The sequence below is a fragment of the Artibeus jamaicensis genome, unplaced genomic scaffold (genome assembly GCF_021234435.1).
Source record: "Artibeus jamaicensis isolate MK-2021 breed Jamaican fruit bat unplaced genomic scaffold, CSHL_Jam_final contig_391, whole genome shotgun sequence".
In the NCBI taxonomy this organism is placed as follows: domain Eukaryota; kingdom Metazoa; phylum Chordata; class Mammalia; order Chiroptera; family Phyllostomidae; genus Artibeus; species Artibeus jamaicensis.
Window position 1 is genome coordinate 17,898,503 of NW_026521814.1, and position 17,850 is coordinate 17,916,352.

At 39.9% G+C, this 17,850-nt stretch overlaps 1 protein-coding gene across 2 annotated transcripts in view; it reads left to right on the forward strand.

Moving 5' to 3' along the window:
* Positions 1-17,850, forward strand: part of ITGA4 (integrin subunit alpha 4) — a 131,322-nt gene that overhangs the window by 81,091 nt on the left and 32,381 nt on the right. For both annotated transcript variants that reach the window (XM_053665220.1, XM_037130049.2), the window contains exons 11-15: positions 6,831-6,925; positions 8,138-8,228; positions 8,813-8,858; positions 9,236-9,390; positions 12,003-12,157. In XM_053665220.1, coding sequence (XP_053521195.1) covers positions 6,831-6,925; positions 8,138-8,228; positions 8,813-8,858; positions 9,236-9,390; positions 12,003-12,157 — 542 coding nt within the window. The remainder of the gene's footprint in view (positions 1-6,830; positions 6,926-8,137; positions 8,229-8,812; positions 8,859-9,235; positions 9,391-12,002; positions 12,158-17,850) is intronic.

Here is a 17,850-nt window from a genome sequence, read left to right on the forward strand (position 1 = left end):
AAGAATCTATCAACACCATTAAGTGAGGACTTACTGTATAGTATGTCTTCATGTGGATATCTTTGGGTTCATCTTTTTGAAGTCTGTGAGCTTTCTGGGTCTGGACGACGTCTTTTTCATTCCCCAAGTTAGGGAAGTTTTTGGTCGTTTTCCTTCAAATAGATTTTCTTCCCTTTTCTCTCTCTTCTCATTCTGGGGTACTTATAATGCAAATGTTGTTTTTGTTAATATTACTCTATAGGTCCCTTAGGCTATCTTTGCTTTTTTAAATTCTTTTTCTTTTTGCTGCTTCATTTGGGTGAGTTCTACTGCCCTGTATTTTACCTCACTGATTCTTTCTTCTACCTTATCTAGTGTGTTGTTAAACCTTTCAAGTGTATGTTTCGTTGTACTTATTGTGACTTAGATTTGGTACCTTCTTGTATTTTCTGTCCCTTTGTTGAAGTTTTCACTGTGTTCATTCATTCTAATCCCAAGTTCAATGAGCATCTTTCTGATCATACTTTGCTTTTTATCAGGTACATTACTTATATCCATTTCATTAAGATTTTCTTTGGAGGTTTAGTTTATTTTTGTTTGGAACATATTTGTGTTTCCCAATTTTGAATTTTTTTTTGTGTTTGTTTTTATTTATTTGACAAAAAAAAAAAAAAGCTACCTCTGCCTGTCTTGGAGGAATGGCCTCATAGAGATTTAAAAAAAAAAAAAACAACACTTGTCATTCAGCCTTGCCCTAGCTTTTTTTTTTTTTCCCCCCTGAATCTCTCTGATTGTCTAAGCAGCCTGATTTATTTCTGGTAGTTGTTGAGGGTTTGCCAAGACCCGTCAGTGTTCTGAAGGAAGGGATCTCAGTCAACACTTTGTTTCGGGCTGAACGGAAGTGAGAACATCAGGTCACTGCTCTGAAAGTATGACTATGTACACAGTCCCGTGGGACCACGGTAGCAAACCCTGCTGGCCCCAAAGCCGGCAAACTGACTATGTTTTCTGGGTGACAGTTGCAAAAATCAGGGCTCTGGACAAGTATCCAGAGCTCTTTTCTGAGAGGTACCAGCAAGCTGTATCAAGTCCCAGGGTGAGCACAGAGATGGTGCCCCTGACCTGTGTTCCTGAGACCACCTCCGTAGCCTCTAGGTGTGTGGGAAAACTGAGGGCTGCCGCTCAGACTGAAGCTCCAGGATGAGGAAACAGGCTTTTTTCATAGGAAGACTGGAATTGTGTTTCAGTCTGTCTGTTTTCAAGGACTGTCTCTCCGATTGTTACAGTCCTGTGAGACTCAGGAATGCCAGAACCCAAGCCACAAGAGCCAGGTGACCAAGGCTTTAGCAGGGCATGAAAAACACAGAAACTGAACACACTTGCCATCTTTAGCAGGGCCCAGTGACCATGTGCCCCGCCAACTGCAGCAGCGCAGTGGGAGAACACAGGAACCGAGCATACCTGCCAGTGTTCAGCAGGGCAGCTGGAGAGTTCAGGGGTGCGGTGCCTGCTGGCTTTATTTATTAGCAGGGTAGTGGGAGAGTGCAGGAGCCCCTGCCTGCCCTAGCACAGTACAGTGACAGTGCAAAAATGGTGCCAAATGGCACTGACACCTCCTTCCCAGGGAGTCTCGACAGGCCCCTGCCCTCTGGTAGACCCTTTAAGATTAGCGAATGGATTCCACTCAGCAGAGATGAGGCACTTCTAAAACTGCTGCTTTGACACTGGGCCCCATGGAGAGGTAGCTGGTACAAGGCCTTGAAGAGCTGTATCGCACTTCCCTACAGCCCCTTTAGTCTCCTGCCATAAGCCTTATTGTTTCATAGACCTGGACATTTTGGGGGCTGTGTCTCAGTGTGGGCTCCAAGTACTGGGGTTCTTGCATCGGGAAACAAACTCCTCACTTCTCAAGCAGAAGCTCCTGCTTTCTGAGATTCCTCCCAATGTTGGATCACTGTGCCAGGGGTGGGGGTTTTGGCAAGAGGGTTCTCTACCTCTCTTACCCGTCTCAGTATGGCACTTTTATTATTTATTGTGGAGGAGCTGTTCAGCTAGTGTTCAGGTCTTTTTCAGAGGGAATTATTTCATATGTAGCCATACATTTAGTGGGTTTGTGGGAGGAAGTGAGTTCAGGATCTTCCTGCACCACCGTCCTGGACTGCCCCTCCTCCTATCACCTCTACTGTTAATGATTGTATCCAGCGTAGTGATGCAGTAGCTGGAGTGCAGGGGTTAGGTCCCGGCTCCACTGCACCTGGCTCTATGACCTTGAATAAGTTCCACTGTGTGCCTTGCTTTTCCTCATCAGTTAAAAGTGGGGTTATTAAAGTATTTATTTGATATATTAATATGTAAACACTATGTGTTAGTTGACATTAAGGTTATTGTGGTTATAGTAATGATAATTATAATAATGGAGTGAAATAAATGAAATATTCAGATGAAAAACAAAAACAGTTGTCAAATATCTCAGGGTTTGACTTCATGTAGCATCCCAAATCGAGTTGCATTCTATATGTATTTGTGTATGTATGTCTGTGTGTATGGCAAGAGTTTGGATCTCTATATAGAATAACCGAGACCGAATATATACAAATGTCTTCTGCTTGGAATTTAATTGATCTGGGTCTTTTCTTATGTTTCAGCTGAAAAGGTTCATCTGTATTGTTTTAAGATATTTGTCTCAAAATAGATCACTACTGCCAATAACTAATACTACAACAATTTTAGTGTATCAGAGAGTGCCAGCTAAGATGGAGGTGTAGGCATAAATGCTTCACTTCCTCACACAATCAGAAGAAGGATAACAACCATTTAAAAAATAAAATGCAACCAGAACTGCATGGTTGCCAGACCATGCCAGAAAATCAAACTGCATGGAAGTCCAATAATCAAGGAGTTAAACATTCATCCAGACTGGTAGGAGGGGTGGAGATTGGGACAGAGAGGACTCGGTGCAAGGCAGCAGACGAGGAGGGTGAGGGCAATCCCACATTTGTGCAGAAAAGTGGGGAAGAACAATGGGGGAGAGACAGACTGCTGAAACTTTGAGAGAAACTAAAGCCTCAAAACCTATGACTATAAATTCTGTGGGGGTCATGGCAGCAGGAGAAACTCCCAGTCTCACAGGAGAGTCTGTTGGAGAGGCCCACAGGGTTTTAGAATGTACACAACCCACCTGTGAATCAGCACAGGAAAGGGCACAATCGTCTTGTAGAAAGTGGCATTGTTCTCTTTCTGACCCCTCACCCACAGACAGCACCACAACACAGCCAGTAGGGTTGCCTGGCCCTGGTGAATACCTAAGGCTCCGTCCCTTACAACAGAACTGGTGCTCTAAGACAAAGAGATATGGCCCAAATGAAAGAACAGATCAAAACTCCAGAACAAGAGCTAAGCAATGAAGATAGATAACCTACTGGTGCAGAGTTCAAAACACTGATATTCAGGATGCTCACAGAATTGATTGAGCTCTGTCACAAAATGAAGAAAGAAATGAAGGCTATACAAAGAGAAGTAAAAGAAAATATACAGGGAACCAACAGGGAAGAGAAGGAAACCGGGACTCAAATCAGTGATTTGGAAAAGAAGAAATAAACATTCAACCAGAACAGAATGAAGAAACAAGAATTCAAAAATATGAGGAGAGGCTGAGGAACCTCCAGGACAACTTTAAACACTCCAACATTAAATCATAAGGGTGCCAGAAGGGGAAGAGGAAGAGCAAGAAATTGAAAACCTATTTGAACAAATAATGAAGGAAAACTCTTCCCAAATCTGGCAAAGGAAATAGACTTCCCAGAAGTACAAGAATGTCACAGAGTACCAAAGAAATGGGACCCAAGGAAGAACGCGCTGAAGCACGTCATAATTAAGTTACTGAAGATTAAAGATAAAGAGAGAATCGTAAAAGCAGCCAGAGGAACCCTGGCTGGTGTGGCTCAGTGGATTGAGCACCGGACTGCGAAGCAGAGGGTTGCTGGTTCCATTCCCAGTTAGGGCACATGCCTGGGTTGCAGGCCAGGTGCCCCAGTGTGGGGAACACAAGAGGCAGCCACACATTGATGTTTCTCTCCCCCTCTTTCTCTCTCCCTTCCCTTCTGCCTAAAAATAAATAAATAAATAAATAAATAGTTTTTTTTTTTTTAAGCAGCAAGAGGAAAGGAGAGAGTTACCTATAAAGGAGTTCCTATAAGACCATCAGCTGATTTCTCAAAAGAAACATTCCAGGCAAGATGGGGCTGGAAAGAACTATTTGGAGTCATGAAAGGCAAGGCCCTACATCCAATATTACTCTATCTAGCAAAGCTATCATTTAGAATGGAAGGGCAGATAAAGTGCTTCCCAGACAAGATAAAGCTAAAAGAGTTCATCATCATCAAGCCATTATTACATGAAATGTTAAAGGGCCTTACCTAAGAAAAAGAAGAAGATCAAATACTACGAACAGTAAAAGGACAGCAAACTCATAATTATCAACAACTGAACCTAAAAAACAAAAACTAAGGAAACAACTAGAACGGGAACAGAATCAGAGAAATAGACATCATATGGAGGGTCATCGGTTTAGATGGGAAGGGAGAGAATGCGGGGAGAGGCACAGGGAATAAGATGCATAATTGGTAGGCATAAAATAGACAGGGGAGGTTAAGAACAGTATAGGAAATGGGGAAGCCAAAGAACTTATATGTACAACCCATGGACATGAACTAAGGGGCGGGTGGAAGGAAGAGGTATATGAAAGGGAAGAAAAAAGGGAACAACTGTAATGGCATAATCAATAAAATATACTTAAAAAAAGAATTTCAGTGTGTCAATAGCTTTATAACCCAGACTTATCTTTTACATATTATGACCAAGTATCAAGGTTTAGAATTCTAGTTACTGAGGAGTAGCCACAATGGTTGAAGTGTGTACCTATCCCTGATACAGGAAATTGTTAACTTGTCTTATCTTTAGTGGCTACGAGATAGTTCTCCAACCACTTCCCTTCTTGACCTCCTTCCTCTCCCCTTTTTCTTCTTGCACTTCCCTGTTATGTTCCCATATGCATTTAGTCTTCACACATACAGCTCCAGGTATTCCAAACTAATTTCCAGTCTCCACGTGTGTCGTGCTACCTCTTGCCCGTCCGCCGTTGCACAGGCTGCTTGCTCTGTCTAAACATCTTTTCCCTGTTGGCCACCTGACTCTGCCTTATGATTACATTAGACTGAACTTGGACCTCATCTATGAGAAGTCTTCCCTAATTTCCATCACCTTCTTGCATGTCGCTTTATGATTCTGTTTTTGCTTCCCCACTAGACGATCAGTTCCTTTTTTGTAACTGCTTGGTCCTGACAGCTTCTAGCACATGCTTGGAATACAGTAGGTGCTCAGTGGTTGTCCACTGACTGAACAAATGAATGGGTGTATTTATGTATGAAAAATTTAAAATAATTTGTACCAGGCAAGGAGGGGTAGCTTTAGTAGGTCTAAACAAAGTAAGTATAAGGTCTGTCAGCCAGTTACTTTTAGATAAAAGTAGAAAAACTTTTGCAGTTTTAAAATTGCACAGTATTTGGCCATGACCCTTCAGTGGATTGGGCATTGTCCTACAAGGTGAAAGGTTGCCTGTTTGATTCCCTGTCAGGGCACATGCCTGCATTCTGGGTTCAGCTTCCAGTCAGGGCGTGTACAAGAGGCAAGTGATCGATATTTCTCTCATGGATGTTTGCCCCCTTCTCTTTCTCCCTCCCTTTCCTTATGTCCAAAATTAAATAAAAATCTATAAAAATACAAATAAAATTGCACAGTATTTGGCCTGAGGTTGTATATTAAAGGTGACTTTATTTGCATTGATATAGCAGCTGAAAGTGACCACTGCAGTTGTTAAAAAGGTTTCAGATCTGATGAACAGTGATAAGAAATGAATATCATGAAAGCAAAGTTTCTGTATTTTAGGTTTCTATTAAAGTAATAATAAAGCATTGCCTGTAAACAAATAATATGAATATACTCAAGTAAATAGGTATAATACTTAGTAAATAATGAAATGCTCTCGGAACTGTAAAATGTTTCCTCTATGTACTATACATTCATAGCATATAAGCAACTATGTCATTCATAGTTTCTCTTTTTATCTTGGCTTTTTTTTATGTGAGTTGATCAAATCTTTTATTTTCTCCTGGTATCAATCTGATGTGAATCTCAAAGTCTGAAAGGTGATGCAGTCGTTATTTTGATTCCCTGTTTCAAATTCATTTTGAATGAACAAATTCATTTTCGGAAATCTTGGCGGGGGGGTGTTTTTGTATACCCTGAATAAATACTTTAATTACTTTTGTTGGAACAGGAGTTACTTTAGAAGTTATTTTGCAAACAAAATAAAGCCTGTAATTCAAGGATTCCTTGGTTATATCTTTCGTAGGTGATGATAATTTACTGTGTGCTAGGTGCTGGTCTGAGCACTTTAGATGAATAATGTCCTTCTATGGAGCAAGTCCTCTTATGACCCTGTGTTACAGGCGAAGGAACAGATGAGACAGGTTAGGAATCGAGTCCAGTGTAACAGCTCAGCGGCAGTGCTGGGCTCTGGCTCCAGAGCCCGTGCCCTTGACCATGCTACTAGGCTGCTTCACAGACCCATTCACTCTGTTTCTTCCTTGCACCTGCTTTTCTGTACGATCCTGAACATTGTTGTCATGATGTTAGTATTATGTCATTTTTTTGTAATGAGAAAAGTGTTCCTTTTTTACATGAGGAATTCCTTATATTATGTGGCATAAATTAAGGAGCATGAAGGTTAAGTTTACAAAGTTGAATTCTTTGTATCAAGAATTTATGTGTCCACCATTTAAATTCTTGAATAGATGTTGCTATCGGAGCTCCACAAGAAGATGACTTGCGAGGCGCTGTGTATATTTACAATGGCCGAGCAGATGGGATCTTACCAACCTTCTCCCAGGTAGGAGGAGACAATGCTATTTTCAAAAGAAGCATTGGCAGTAAAGACTTCTTTAAATTTTCTACTGTTAATGTGGACTTACTTTTCTTAATTTTCTCATTCAAATACTTAATATTCTGTTCCACCATTTTTTATCATTAAAATACATGGTCTTATTTTTAACAGCAATGATAAGTCTTTGGAACCATTTTTTTCCCCATAAATAGGAGTTCTAGTTCACTTTTATTCCAGTTTGTCTTTAACTGTTTAAGATTTCTCTCTGCATTTCATTAAATTTATGTTCTGAGGTAATAGCTATACCATTCCAAATAAGCCCATTTGGGTTTGATTAACTGTGTCATGTCTTGTGGCCGAAGTCCCATGTTTCATGGAGATCACACAGGGAGAGCAAACACTCACATGATACTCGGTGTTCCTTTTGCTGCAAAGCAGTGAGGCAATAGCACTTTAATAAGGTTCTCTGATCTAACTCTGACTTCACTTTCATATTTTGAAGCACAGGCCATTTTAGTGCATAGAAAAAAAAGCTACATACACATGCAGAGAAGAAAGGCTTTTCCAAAGATACTTTTATGGAAACATTAGTTATACTGTTACATCTGATTGGATAAAAATAGTCAGGTGGCTTTCCATATTTAACATAAAAGGTATGCGTTTGTCTGCTAAAAAAAATACTGATTTTTCTAAGTACGGATAGCAGCCTGATATTTGTAAACCACCATCTGGACATGAAGTCAGACACCGGATAGGAAGCACTTAACTTGAGCTGTCCTGGTCAAGCGCTGGGAAGCAGTCCGGCTAGATAGGGTGGCTCTCATCGTAAGCCTAAGTGGTAGGCTCCACTAAGGGATCTGAAGTGTCTTTTTTTCCAGATTACTTGTTTGGTAATTCATGTTGGTCAGGGAAATGAATACACAACCTGAAAGTAGACTGGGGAAAGGGGTCAGGACTGTCACAGAAGGTGTGGACTATGTCATTTCCCTTTGCTCACAAAGTAAAGAAAGTTATTTTTTTCTTATCATGAAATAGATGTCAACTGCCCTCTGAAAGCTAGAAACTTTTGTTTGTCTTAGGTGCAAGTATTTGACTTAACTAAAGTTTTGTTCATACATGTGCCAGGGCATCAGAAGGCTTATTTTTTAACTAAATCATTATTTCTCTGAAACATTAGGAGTTCAAAAACACTTCTCACTCAGCTTGTTTATTTTTCAGAGAATTGAAGGGTTTGAAATCAGTAGATCCTTAAGTATGTTCGGACAGTCTATATCTGGGCAGATTGATGCAGATAATAATGGGTATGCAGGTGAGTATGAAATTTACCTTATTTTATATATTGGAATAAGCTCCATTGTGGGTGCTGCTTTATTGAGAAGTACGTAGATGGCATGGAAGAGTTCTAATTTAGTGATAAATTTTTAGCCTTCATTTTTGAAGCTTTTTTTGAATTCAAGGATGGGTGTGAAATGATCAAGTAATTCCTGAGTTTTACACTGTTAGTTATTTTTTTATTTCTTGTTCTTGAAAAAATTTAAAGTACCCATAAAAGTCCACGTAAATGAAAACACGGTGATGAAAAGAAAGGAGTTTCTTTTTGTGTGTGTATTTGAAAGATTTCTGGGTGAATATTTCTAGTTGAAAAAACAGGATTTTCACTTTATATCAAAAAATTTATATTATGTTATAAATGAATGAATGTCATTGTAATTGAGTAAATTCAAATAAATGTGGAATGAGTCCTAAGATGTAAGCATATTTTTTCTAATTAATTTTTTATCAATACTGTTTTGGTATAGTCAAAAGGTGATATGTTGTTGAGTATGTCTGACTGAAAGGTAATTCTCTTTGACTAATGATGATTACTACTCCATGTGGTTCTTTGCCCACCAGATGTAGCAGTTGGTGCTTTTCGGTCTGATTCTGTGGTGTTGCTAAGGTAAGGATGGTACATTTCACTGCTTACTGACAATTGGGCTTAATTGTAAAGGATGGGAGGCAATTTTTTAAATCAGTGGTGGTGGCCTCATAATGTTCTTTTTGGTATTCTGGGATTTAATTACTTGAACTCTAGGATACTTTTCTCACCTTACATAAATATAATTATTATGATCAGACAAAGTCAATATTTTTAGAAATTTAAATGAAAATTCCTCTTGATTCAGGCATGGAAATGTAATTGAGTTTATGTGCACATACTCTTAATAAAGTAGTTTCATGAAATTACTTGGTCAATGGAAACTGACAAACAAATTAAATCTTTCCTAAGGAAAAATAATTCTGTAATTAATATTACTAATTTCATTTCCTCCTTAGGACAAGACCTGTACTGATTGTTGAAGCTTCTTTAAACCATCCTGAGTCAGTAAATAGGACAAATTTAGACTGTTTTGAAAATGGATTGCCTTCTGTGTGCATGGAGCTAAGACTCTGTTTCTCATACAAGGGCAAAGAGGTTCCGGGTTATATTGGTAAGGGTGCCCTTACAAAGTTAATAGAGTTTGTACTTTACTCATTAATCTAGAAGTCATCTTTGGAGCCCTCACTGTGCTTCACCATGGAGGGCTGCCTCAGGGGGGTGAGAGCAGTCACCTGGTAACACATCTCTCTTCCCCATCTTTCATATCCTCTTGTTATTCTGCCTGATGAGTGGGGCACATTAGGCAGAGGCTCCAGTTATTTAGAGGTTATGATAAGAAGCAAATAAAGTCCTGACTGGTGCGGCTCAGTGAACTGAGTGCCGGCCTGTGAACTAAAGGGTTGCTGGTTCGATTCCCAGTCAGGGCACATGCCACCCAGCTCCCTAGTTGGGGGATCCATGAGAGGGAACCACATATTGATGTTTTGCTCCCTCTTCGTCTCTCTCCATTCCTCTCTGTCTAAAAATAAAATATTGTTTAAAAAGAAGCAAATCCAGAGTATCACTTGCTATACTATTTAAAGTGAACTAACTGAGCTCAATCTGTAAGAGCTCTTTAGAATAGAAAGAACATCCCTATAGCTCTTTTTTTTTACTGGGCTTCTTAAAGCCTGGTGTTGACTTAGGTTGGAAACCTAGAGAGAAAGAAGATTCTTCTCTTTATATTCTACCCAGTTTGAGTAATTTATCTGAGGTCTAGACCCTGATTCTAATTTTCATAAGTAACACACATCTGCTAAAGATTTAGCATGACTCATGGCAGCTGAGCACTCATGCCCATTTTTCTCTATGTAGGTAATTCTCAGTTACCTACTTTCTGCAGAAAGTAGCATTGAAATGGCTTCCCCAAAATTGTGGTTAATCCCAAATCACAAAATGTGACTTCATAAGGATAACATGTTTTTCCAGCAAGGTAATATTCCTAATTATGTCGTATTTAAACTAATGTGAGCGTAAGTACTAGTAGCCTGTGGTAAGGGAGAAGCACACCTGGGTTTATCATTTGAACCTCAGGACTTCACAAAGTTCGGGAGGTCCACAAGGGCTGTCAAGAGTTCACTGTACTAATGCCCCTGCCGGCTGTTGTCATCTAAACGTGAAGGGCAGCAGGCACTGAACTGAGCTACAGATAGGTCACAGGTGTCCCAGCCGGAATTAGCCTGGGGTGAAAGGTACAGAACGAGCCTAGCATCTCTACTTGTGGTCATTTTTGATAGCTCTCTGCAAAGTCCTGGCTAGAGATGCAGTGATAGGACTGCAGGCAAAACCTTCATCTGGCACTTGATTGGAGAAGTGGCGATATAAGGGCATAACCCTAGTAATACAAGGACACAGAAAAGCTGATGGATTCTCTGAAATATACACGTTAAATCAATAGCACCATGTCCCTTTATGTAAAATCACTATTTGTTGTACTACCAATTTCACTGTGAACCAGGTATTTTTAATTGGTTGAAAACAAAAATATGACATTCATAAGTAGTCACAGCATTGTTACAAAAACATGCTTTATAGTTGATGTAAAATAACTCCTTGGGAGAAATAATTCACATTAAGCATGATAAATAAAAGGAAGATTGACATGTATTTGAAGGTTTTATACTTAGGTTTCCTTGAAATAAGTTGATATTATCCTTCCAGAAGACTTAGTTACTCCTAAAATGTAAATGAATTCTTCAGGAATTATATACATTCTTCAAAATATCACTTAAGGAATTATTGGTTCTGTATGAGTGACACCAGCAGACTGTCAGAGCTTGCTTTGCAGAGATCCCTTTTAGATTCTTGATACTATCTGGCTTAGGATTTTTTTTTGGTTGCTCGTCAATTTTCCTTATCTTTTTGCTTATTAAAGATCATTAACAGATTGATTATTTACTACATGAGATTTAGTAGATTGATTACTTACTATGTCAAATTTTAAATAAGTTCTGACCAAACTGCCAAAATATTTATTTGGAGAATGCCTGCCTATATTTGTTTATTTCTGCACAAATCAGCTCTCCAAGTTCAAACTAGAAACCGATAACAACATGGAGGAGACTAATCAGGGCCTAGGGCTGGGAAAGATGTCTTTGAGTCAACTGTTCAAGAGGTTCGAATTTTGAATCATGTGTTCACTTTGCATGAAAAAAATCAGTGAGTAAACTGAAAGTGTCAACCCCTCAAATTGGAAACAAATGGAAATAAATGAACCTAACAACATAGGAAATCAATTCTGTAACCACACAAGACGGAAATATTGCAGGTGACATTTGTGCACTTGCTCTGCCTGTACTTCCTTAGGTGTCCTGAGGACAAGAAGGACTCCAAAGAAATGTGAAACTTTACCCTGGACTTTTACTATTGCTAACAATTTTGGTATTGTTGTTCTGAAACATTTCTATGTAGGAGGATTTAGCAAAAAAACTAAAGACTTTAATATTGTTAAAAACAGAAACCTAGAGAAGAGTTTATAACTTTTTCTTTGTAAAAATAACTTTTGAAATTGTATTTTAAAGTTGTTTCCTCTTTCATGTTTCAGGTTAGCTTTACAAAGCTATTTAATGAGGATATTTCCAGTATTCTCTGTAACTTTTGACTATTGCCACTTCAAAAATAAGCACTTTAAATGCCTTTGGATAATTATTTACACTGATCACAGTTCTCTCTGCGTTTTTGCAGTCTTGTACTACAACATTAGTTTGGATGTGAACAGAAAGGCAGAGTCTCCATCGAGGTTTTACTTTTCTTCTAATGCAACTCCTGATGTGGTCACAGGAAGCATGAAAGTATCAAGCACAGAAGCTAGCTGCAAAATACATGAGGCGTTTATGCGGGTAATGGAAACAAGTTTTTTAAAAATATTTTATTTATTGTTTTTAGAGAGAGGGGAAGGGAAGGAGAAAGAGTGGGAGAGAAGCATCAATGTGTGTTTGCCTCTCATGTGTCCCCTACTTGGGGACCTGGCTTGCAACCCAGGCAAGTGCCCTGACTGGGAATCGAACCAGTGACCCTTTGCTTCACAGGCCTGTGCTCAATCTACTGAGCTACACCAGTCAGGGCTGGAAATGAGTTTTTATTAATGAATGTGTAACCTTCAATATTATCAGTACAGTAAAAGTCGAAGTGCATTGGCATCTTTTTATAAAATATTGTTAAAAGCAAGCGTGACCCACTCCTGAACTCGCTGACCTGTTGCTGAGTCATTTGCCAACCTAACCTGGATAATTCAAAGTTCGCATTTTGCACCTTCCTTGTTCCACATTTATTACATTTTGCTGCATCACTAATTGAAGATACTTGTGTTTTCCTTTCTATACTTGTCTAGAAATGAACGTATTGAATGGCTCTGCCGAGCCTCAGATCCTTTCCTGAGTAGGAATTTGTGGGGAGGAGCGTGGGGAGAGGAGGCAGGAGGTGGGAAAATGGGTATATTTTCCATGTGACTCTAACAAAGCGGAATTTGACATGCCTGCTTTTGGATTGTGCCGTTGTCTCCTCGCCAGCATTGTCGGTGATGTCAGCGGGAACTCGCGCAGGCGCAGGGGTTGGGATCAGCTGCGGGCCAGGACACCGGCTTTCATGATGCTCTGGGGAACGTCCTGCCAAAGCACAGCCGATTTCATGTTTCTTTTATTAAAACACTCATTCCCAGAATAATCATCACGTTCGTTGAGTTGGTCAAATTTTATCATGTCATGCAGTGCCAGGTCTTTTTCATTAGGGAATGGTGTACTTCATCAGAAAACCTATTGTCACAAACAAGCCAAACTGTTCCCAGGGGCCCTCTCCGGGATTTAAAATAGTAGCCTCTGCTTAGAACTTCATTTTCCCTTAGATACTTATTCCAAGCAAAGGCAAACAAGCAGTAGGACTCCGGAACACTGTGAAATGCTAAGAGCACTAATCCTGGTGTGATTTCTTCATTTCCCTTAACTGTTTTTATCATTGTACTAGAATAAAGCTATCAGATGGTTGAGAGCCAAGAGTGTAGAATGATATTAATGTAACCATCGTTTATATGGTAGAGATTAAAGAGGTTCTTCTCTTGTAAATTCTCCATAGTTAATTTGAGAGACTAACACTGAGACCATTTTAAAGGCAATAAAAGGGCCAACATTAGACATTCACAGAGAAATAGATATTGTGTTGAATTTGTATAAGTAGCAGTAAATTGCTCTGATTTCTTTAGGCCCGTGTTTCCTGGCATCATTCCCATGAATAAGTATTCATCAACATCAAAATTGCACACTTTCTTTGGAATAAATTTGTAGTGGAAGTGACATTTTAGCCGAGGTTTCTGTCTTTGTTGCCTGTATACTTGTAAGTGTTACCATGGTACCAGAGGCAGTAGGTTACAAGCCGCTGACTTTGGGCTGTATTGTCGGTGTCAAACAGAAACACTTAGCTCTGGGGTTGATACCTAGTGAGGATTTAAAAAAAATAAACATGACCGTTTCTTTCCATGTTTCCCCCCCTTCCGAAATTACCTTGCTTTTGTTTAGGACATTTTAAAACTCAGAAAGAGGAAGGGCAAAGGGCTACGGCAACCCTCTCACAGCAAACCCCGGGGGGAGGTGAGAACCACAGAAGCAGCTTCCCCAACCTTGAGCCCTAGCAAACAGCGCTGGCTGTTATTTACGGAAGTGTGGGAGTGCAGCAAGTGCATTTTCCACCCCCGCCAGCTCGTCTCAGAAACATTAACACTGCTTCTACTGTCAAAGGATAGACAGCAACCTGAATTCTGATTATCTTCTGAACTGACAGGGGAAAAAGAAGATGGACTCTGGTCAGGAAGACTGGATTGTTCCTTTGTTCTATAACACGTGTCCAGTGTCAGCAGTGTTGATATGCAGATGCATTCGACCTTGACACCCCTCACAATGAAATGAAGTGTTGCTTATTAATTATCTCAGGCCCACGGACCCCTCGCTCAGAGGATAGCTGGCCTGCTAGTTAGGCACACTTTCCTCGTGTAGTTGTTTGCAGTGACTGTACCAAGTCAGCTCCACTTACCCACTCAGTTGCTTTAGTGCATATTTATTGAGTTATAAATTTGTGTCAGTTTCTGTTTGAGACACTTGTGATCACCGAATGCTACATAAAATGATTACTGTCCTCATGGAGCTTATATTCTTGTGAGGGTGAGACAGACAATAACATGATCAAAACGTAAATTGTATAGTATTTTAGAAAAAGATATGGGTGATGGGAAAAGGAAAAAAAGGGCAGAGTTGAAACAAATTATGGAGTTCTATGGAAAGAGTGAAGAATACAATTTTACATGGGCCTTATTCAGAAGGCGATATTTGAGCAACGACTTGAAGTGAGAAAGTTACTGTGTAGACCTCTTGGACAGTGGTTCTCAGTGTTTGCATGTAACAACAGCATCACCTGGAAGGTGTGTGAAAACACAACTTGCTAGATTTGGTAGGTCTTCAATGAGGCCTGAGACTGCATTTCTACAAAGTTTCCGGGTGATGCTGATGACTCGGGAGTCAGACTTTGAGGACTCCTGATCCAGAAGAAGAACATTACAGGAAGGAGAGCGAGATAAAAATGCCTCAAGACAAAAATGCTCCTGGTTGTTTGGGGAACAATGGGGAGGTGAGGACGGCTGGGAAAGTGAGCTAGGGGGAGAGTAGTGGAAAAAGACATCATATGGGACCTTGACTTTTTATCTGAATGAAATGAGGATTGAGCGGATTCAGTAATAAGAAGGAATCCACTAACTGCTGTGTTACACTAGACAGACAGTAAGGGACCAAGGGCTGACACAGGGAGAAGAACATATGGTAATAACCCAGAGGATACAGTGTGAAGTGATGGCTTCATCCAAGGTGGTGGCAATGGATATGGCGAGAGAGAGTCAGAAGGAGGGCTTACATAATTTGCAGGCAGATGGGATGTCTGGCATTTGAGAAGGATGCTATGAGATGACTCTAAGGTCTTTAGCCCACACAACTGGAATAATGTAGTTTTTATCCCTTGAGATAATATGCAAGGGAAACAGTTTTGGGGTGGAAAATTCTGGAGTTTAGTGTGGACCTGCTGAGGTATATACACATGTTTTGCTTTTGAGTATAAATATCAACTGAACATGTATACCCTCATCTGGAGTTGGGGAGAGTCATAGGACTGGAAATATAGTTTAATGCAGCTTCGGCATAAAGATGGTTTTTAAAGCCCTGTGGATGGCTGAGATCACCCCAGGAGGAGAGAGTGAAGGTGTGCACACTGGGACGCTACAGCATGAAGTGATTAGAGAGAACAAAAGGCTTACAAGGGAGATGAGAAGGACTGAACAGTAAAGAAGAAAAGCAAGAGCTTGTGGCATTCTGGAAGTGCAGTGAATAAAGCAGGGAAAAGAGATGACAGTATTTTCAGTCCTGCTGTTTGGTCAAATTGAATGAGAGCTGAGAACAGACCACTGGGTTTAGTGATGCAGAGGTCATTGCTGATCATGGTAATAGCATTTCAGAGGAGTAGAGAAAAGGAGAGAAGTTGGAGACAGACTACAGAATTATTCTTTCACAAAATTTTGTTCCACCTGGATGAAAGAAATGGCGTTGGGAGTCAGTAGCTAGCAAGAGAAGTGGAATGAAATGTTCCTTTTTTAAAGATAGGAGAAATGTCATGTTTTTATAATGAGGGGGGTATTCCAATAGAGTGCGACATTTATAACATAGATGAGAGGAGAGAACAGTTGGAGCGAAGTTCTTGAGAAGGCAAGGGAGATGGGATTAATTGTACAGAGGAAAAGATTGGTTCTAGGTCGGCATATGTGAAGTTCATCTGTGTGGGTTTGTAGGTCTGAGCAGATGTGATGAGGACTGCATAAGTTCTCTTCTGATTACTTTCATACTCCCATTGAAGAAGCAAAGTCATTAGCTTGAGTAGGGATGGAGTAAGTGGTATTTGGAGTGTAGGAAGAAGGTCCTATATAGCTTTATGACTAAACGGGAGAGGAAGGAAGTACAATATGGTTGTGAGATGGCATTGGGATCCACCTTGTACCCATGGTCATAAAGTAAGATTAGTCAGAGGGTTATGGACTTTTTTTAGTCACATCCAACCTCCCAGGTGAAAGTGGATGAATAGTAATGGTTAACCAAGGCTGTGGTTTAAGCTGAAGGAGTGAAGCAAACAAACGGGGCAGAGAGTCAAGGGAGTACTCGAGGGAGCGCTTGCTCTGAAGTTTAAGGAGGGTGAGGAGAGCGGAGGACATCAAGGGAGTGAGGAACAGAGAAAAAGTTAAATCGGAAGTCTCAGTGGGATCAGTGAATTTTTGGAATGGAGTATTAAAGGGAATAAGCTGGAATGATATCATCAATATTACATGTGACAGCCATTCGGGACCTGAAGTCGAGGGAAAGATTGAATTTTGCTCGTACTCCTGTTCACAATTCCTTGGTTATCTCACATAAAGGAAAGTCTTTAGGTCTGTTTATTTGTATAAAAGCTGTCACATTTTGATGGCCGAGATCACCCAAGAGTAGAGGGTGAAGGTCTGCACCTGAGATGCCACAGCATGAAGTTGAACTCAAATTTCATCATAAAAGTTGGGCTTTATTAAATCCTGTTTTAAAAATCACATTCTCTAGTTTCATACATTGGATCTTGGTCTATATGGGATACATTTTGAACTACCTAATAAGCATCTGTCAGTAGCATGCATATTTTCTGGTGTGTTATTTTTTTGAGACTGTACAGCCATTTATCTGGTTGGTAAGCGCATTCGTTTTCCCAAGTCTACTTAATCTAATCATTAAAGCAGTTGTCACATAGGATTGTTTTGTGGGAATGGTCAAAATTTGTTGTTCAAACAATAGAAAGGAAGCCAGAAATTGTTTTTTTTTTTTTTACAGAACTCCATTTTATTTTAGTTGCTTATAATTATGCCAAGCTTTAGTTTTTTGCTGTTAGAGGTAAAATTAATGGATTTTCTAAAGCAGAGCCTAGAATTTATAGTTGAGCATATATAATAGCTTTCTGTGATATAAGAGAAATGATTCATTTTATACTTTTTACTGTTTTATCTACTGAAATTCTCTTCTGCTAGACATCACTTTTCCATCAATGAAAATGTTTTCCCATCCATGTATGTGTATAAGAATGGATTTTTGTCTTTGTTGTGTTCAAATACACAACTTTGTTAGATCTTAGAGATTTCCTTGGACAGCATCTTAGGACCAGGGATAATTTTGAGGCTGTTTTGATTTAGAGAAACCCAGCCGACAGCTGGCAGCAGTTTTTGGAAATATTGGAGCAGCCATGGCAGTGAGATGTCCTTCAAGGTTTCTCTAGATGCTGTTTCTTGGATGAACTTCATGGAATCTCTGCATCAAAATATTCACTGATGGTTGAGAAGAGAAAGGGTGCTACACTGGGGTAACAAATGATGTAGCAGGATTCCCTTCCTGCCTACAGTGTTTTCAATGAAAGCTAGAAGTACCTAGTTGAGTCATCAAACCAGGAAAGCTTATTGGTGCTTAGAGGTCCAGTGAGTACAGTCGGCTTACTAGCATGT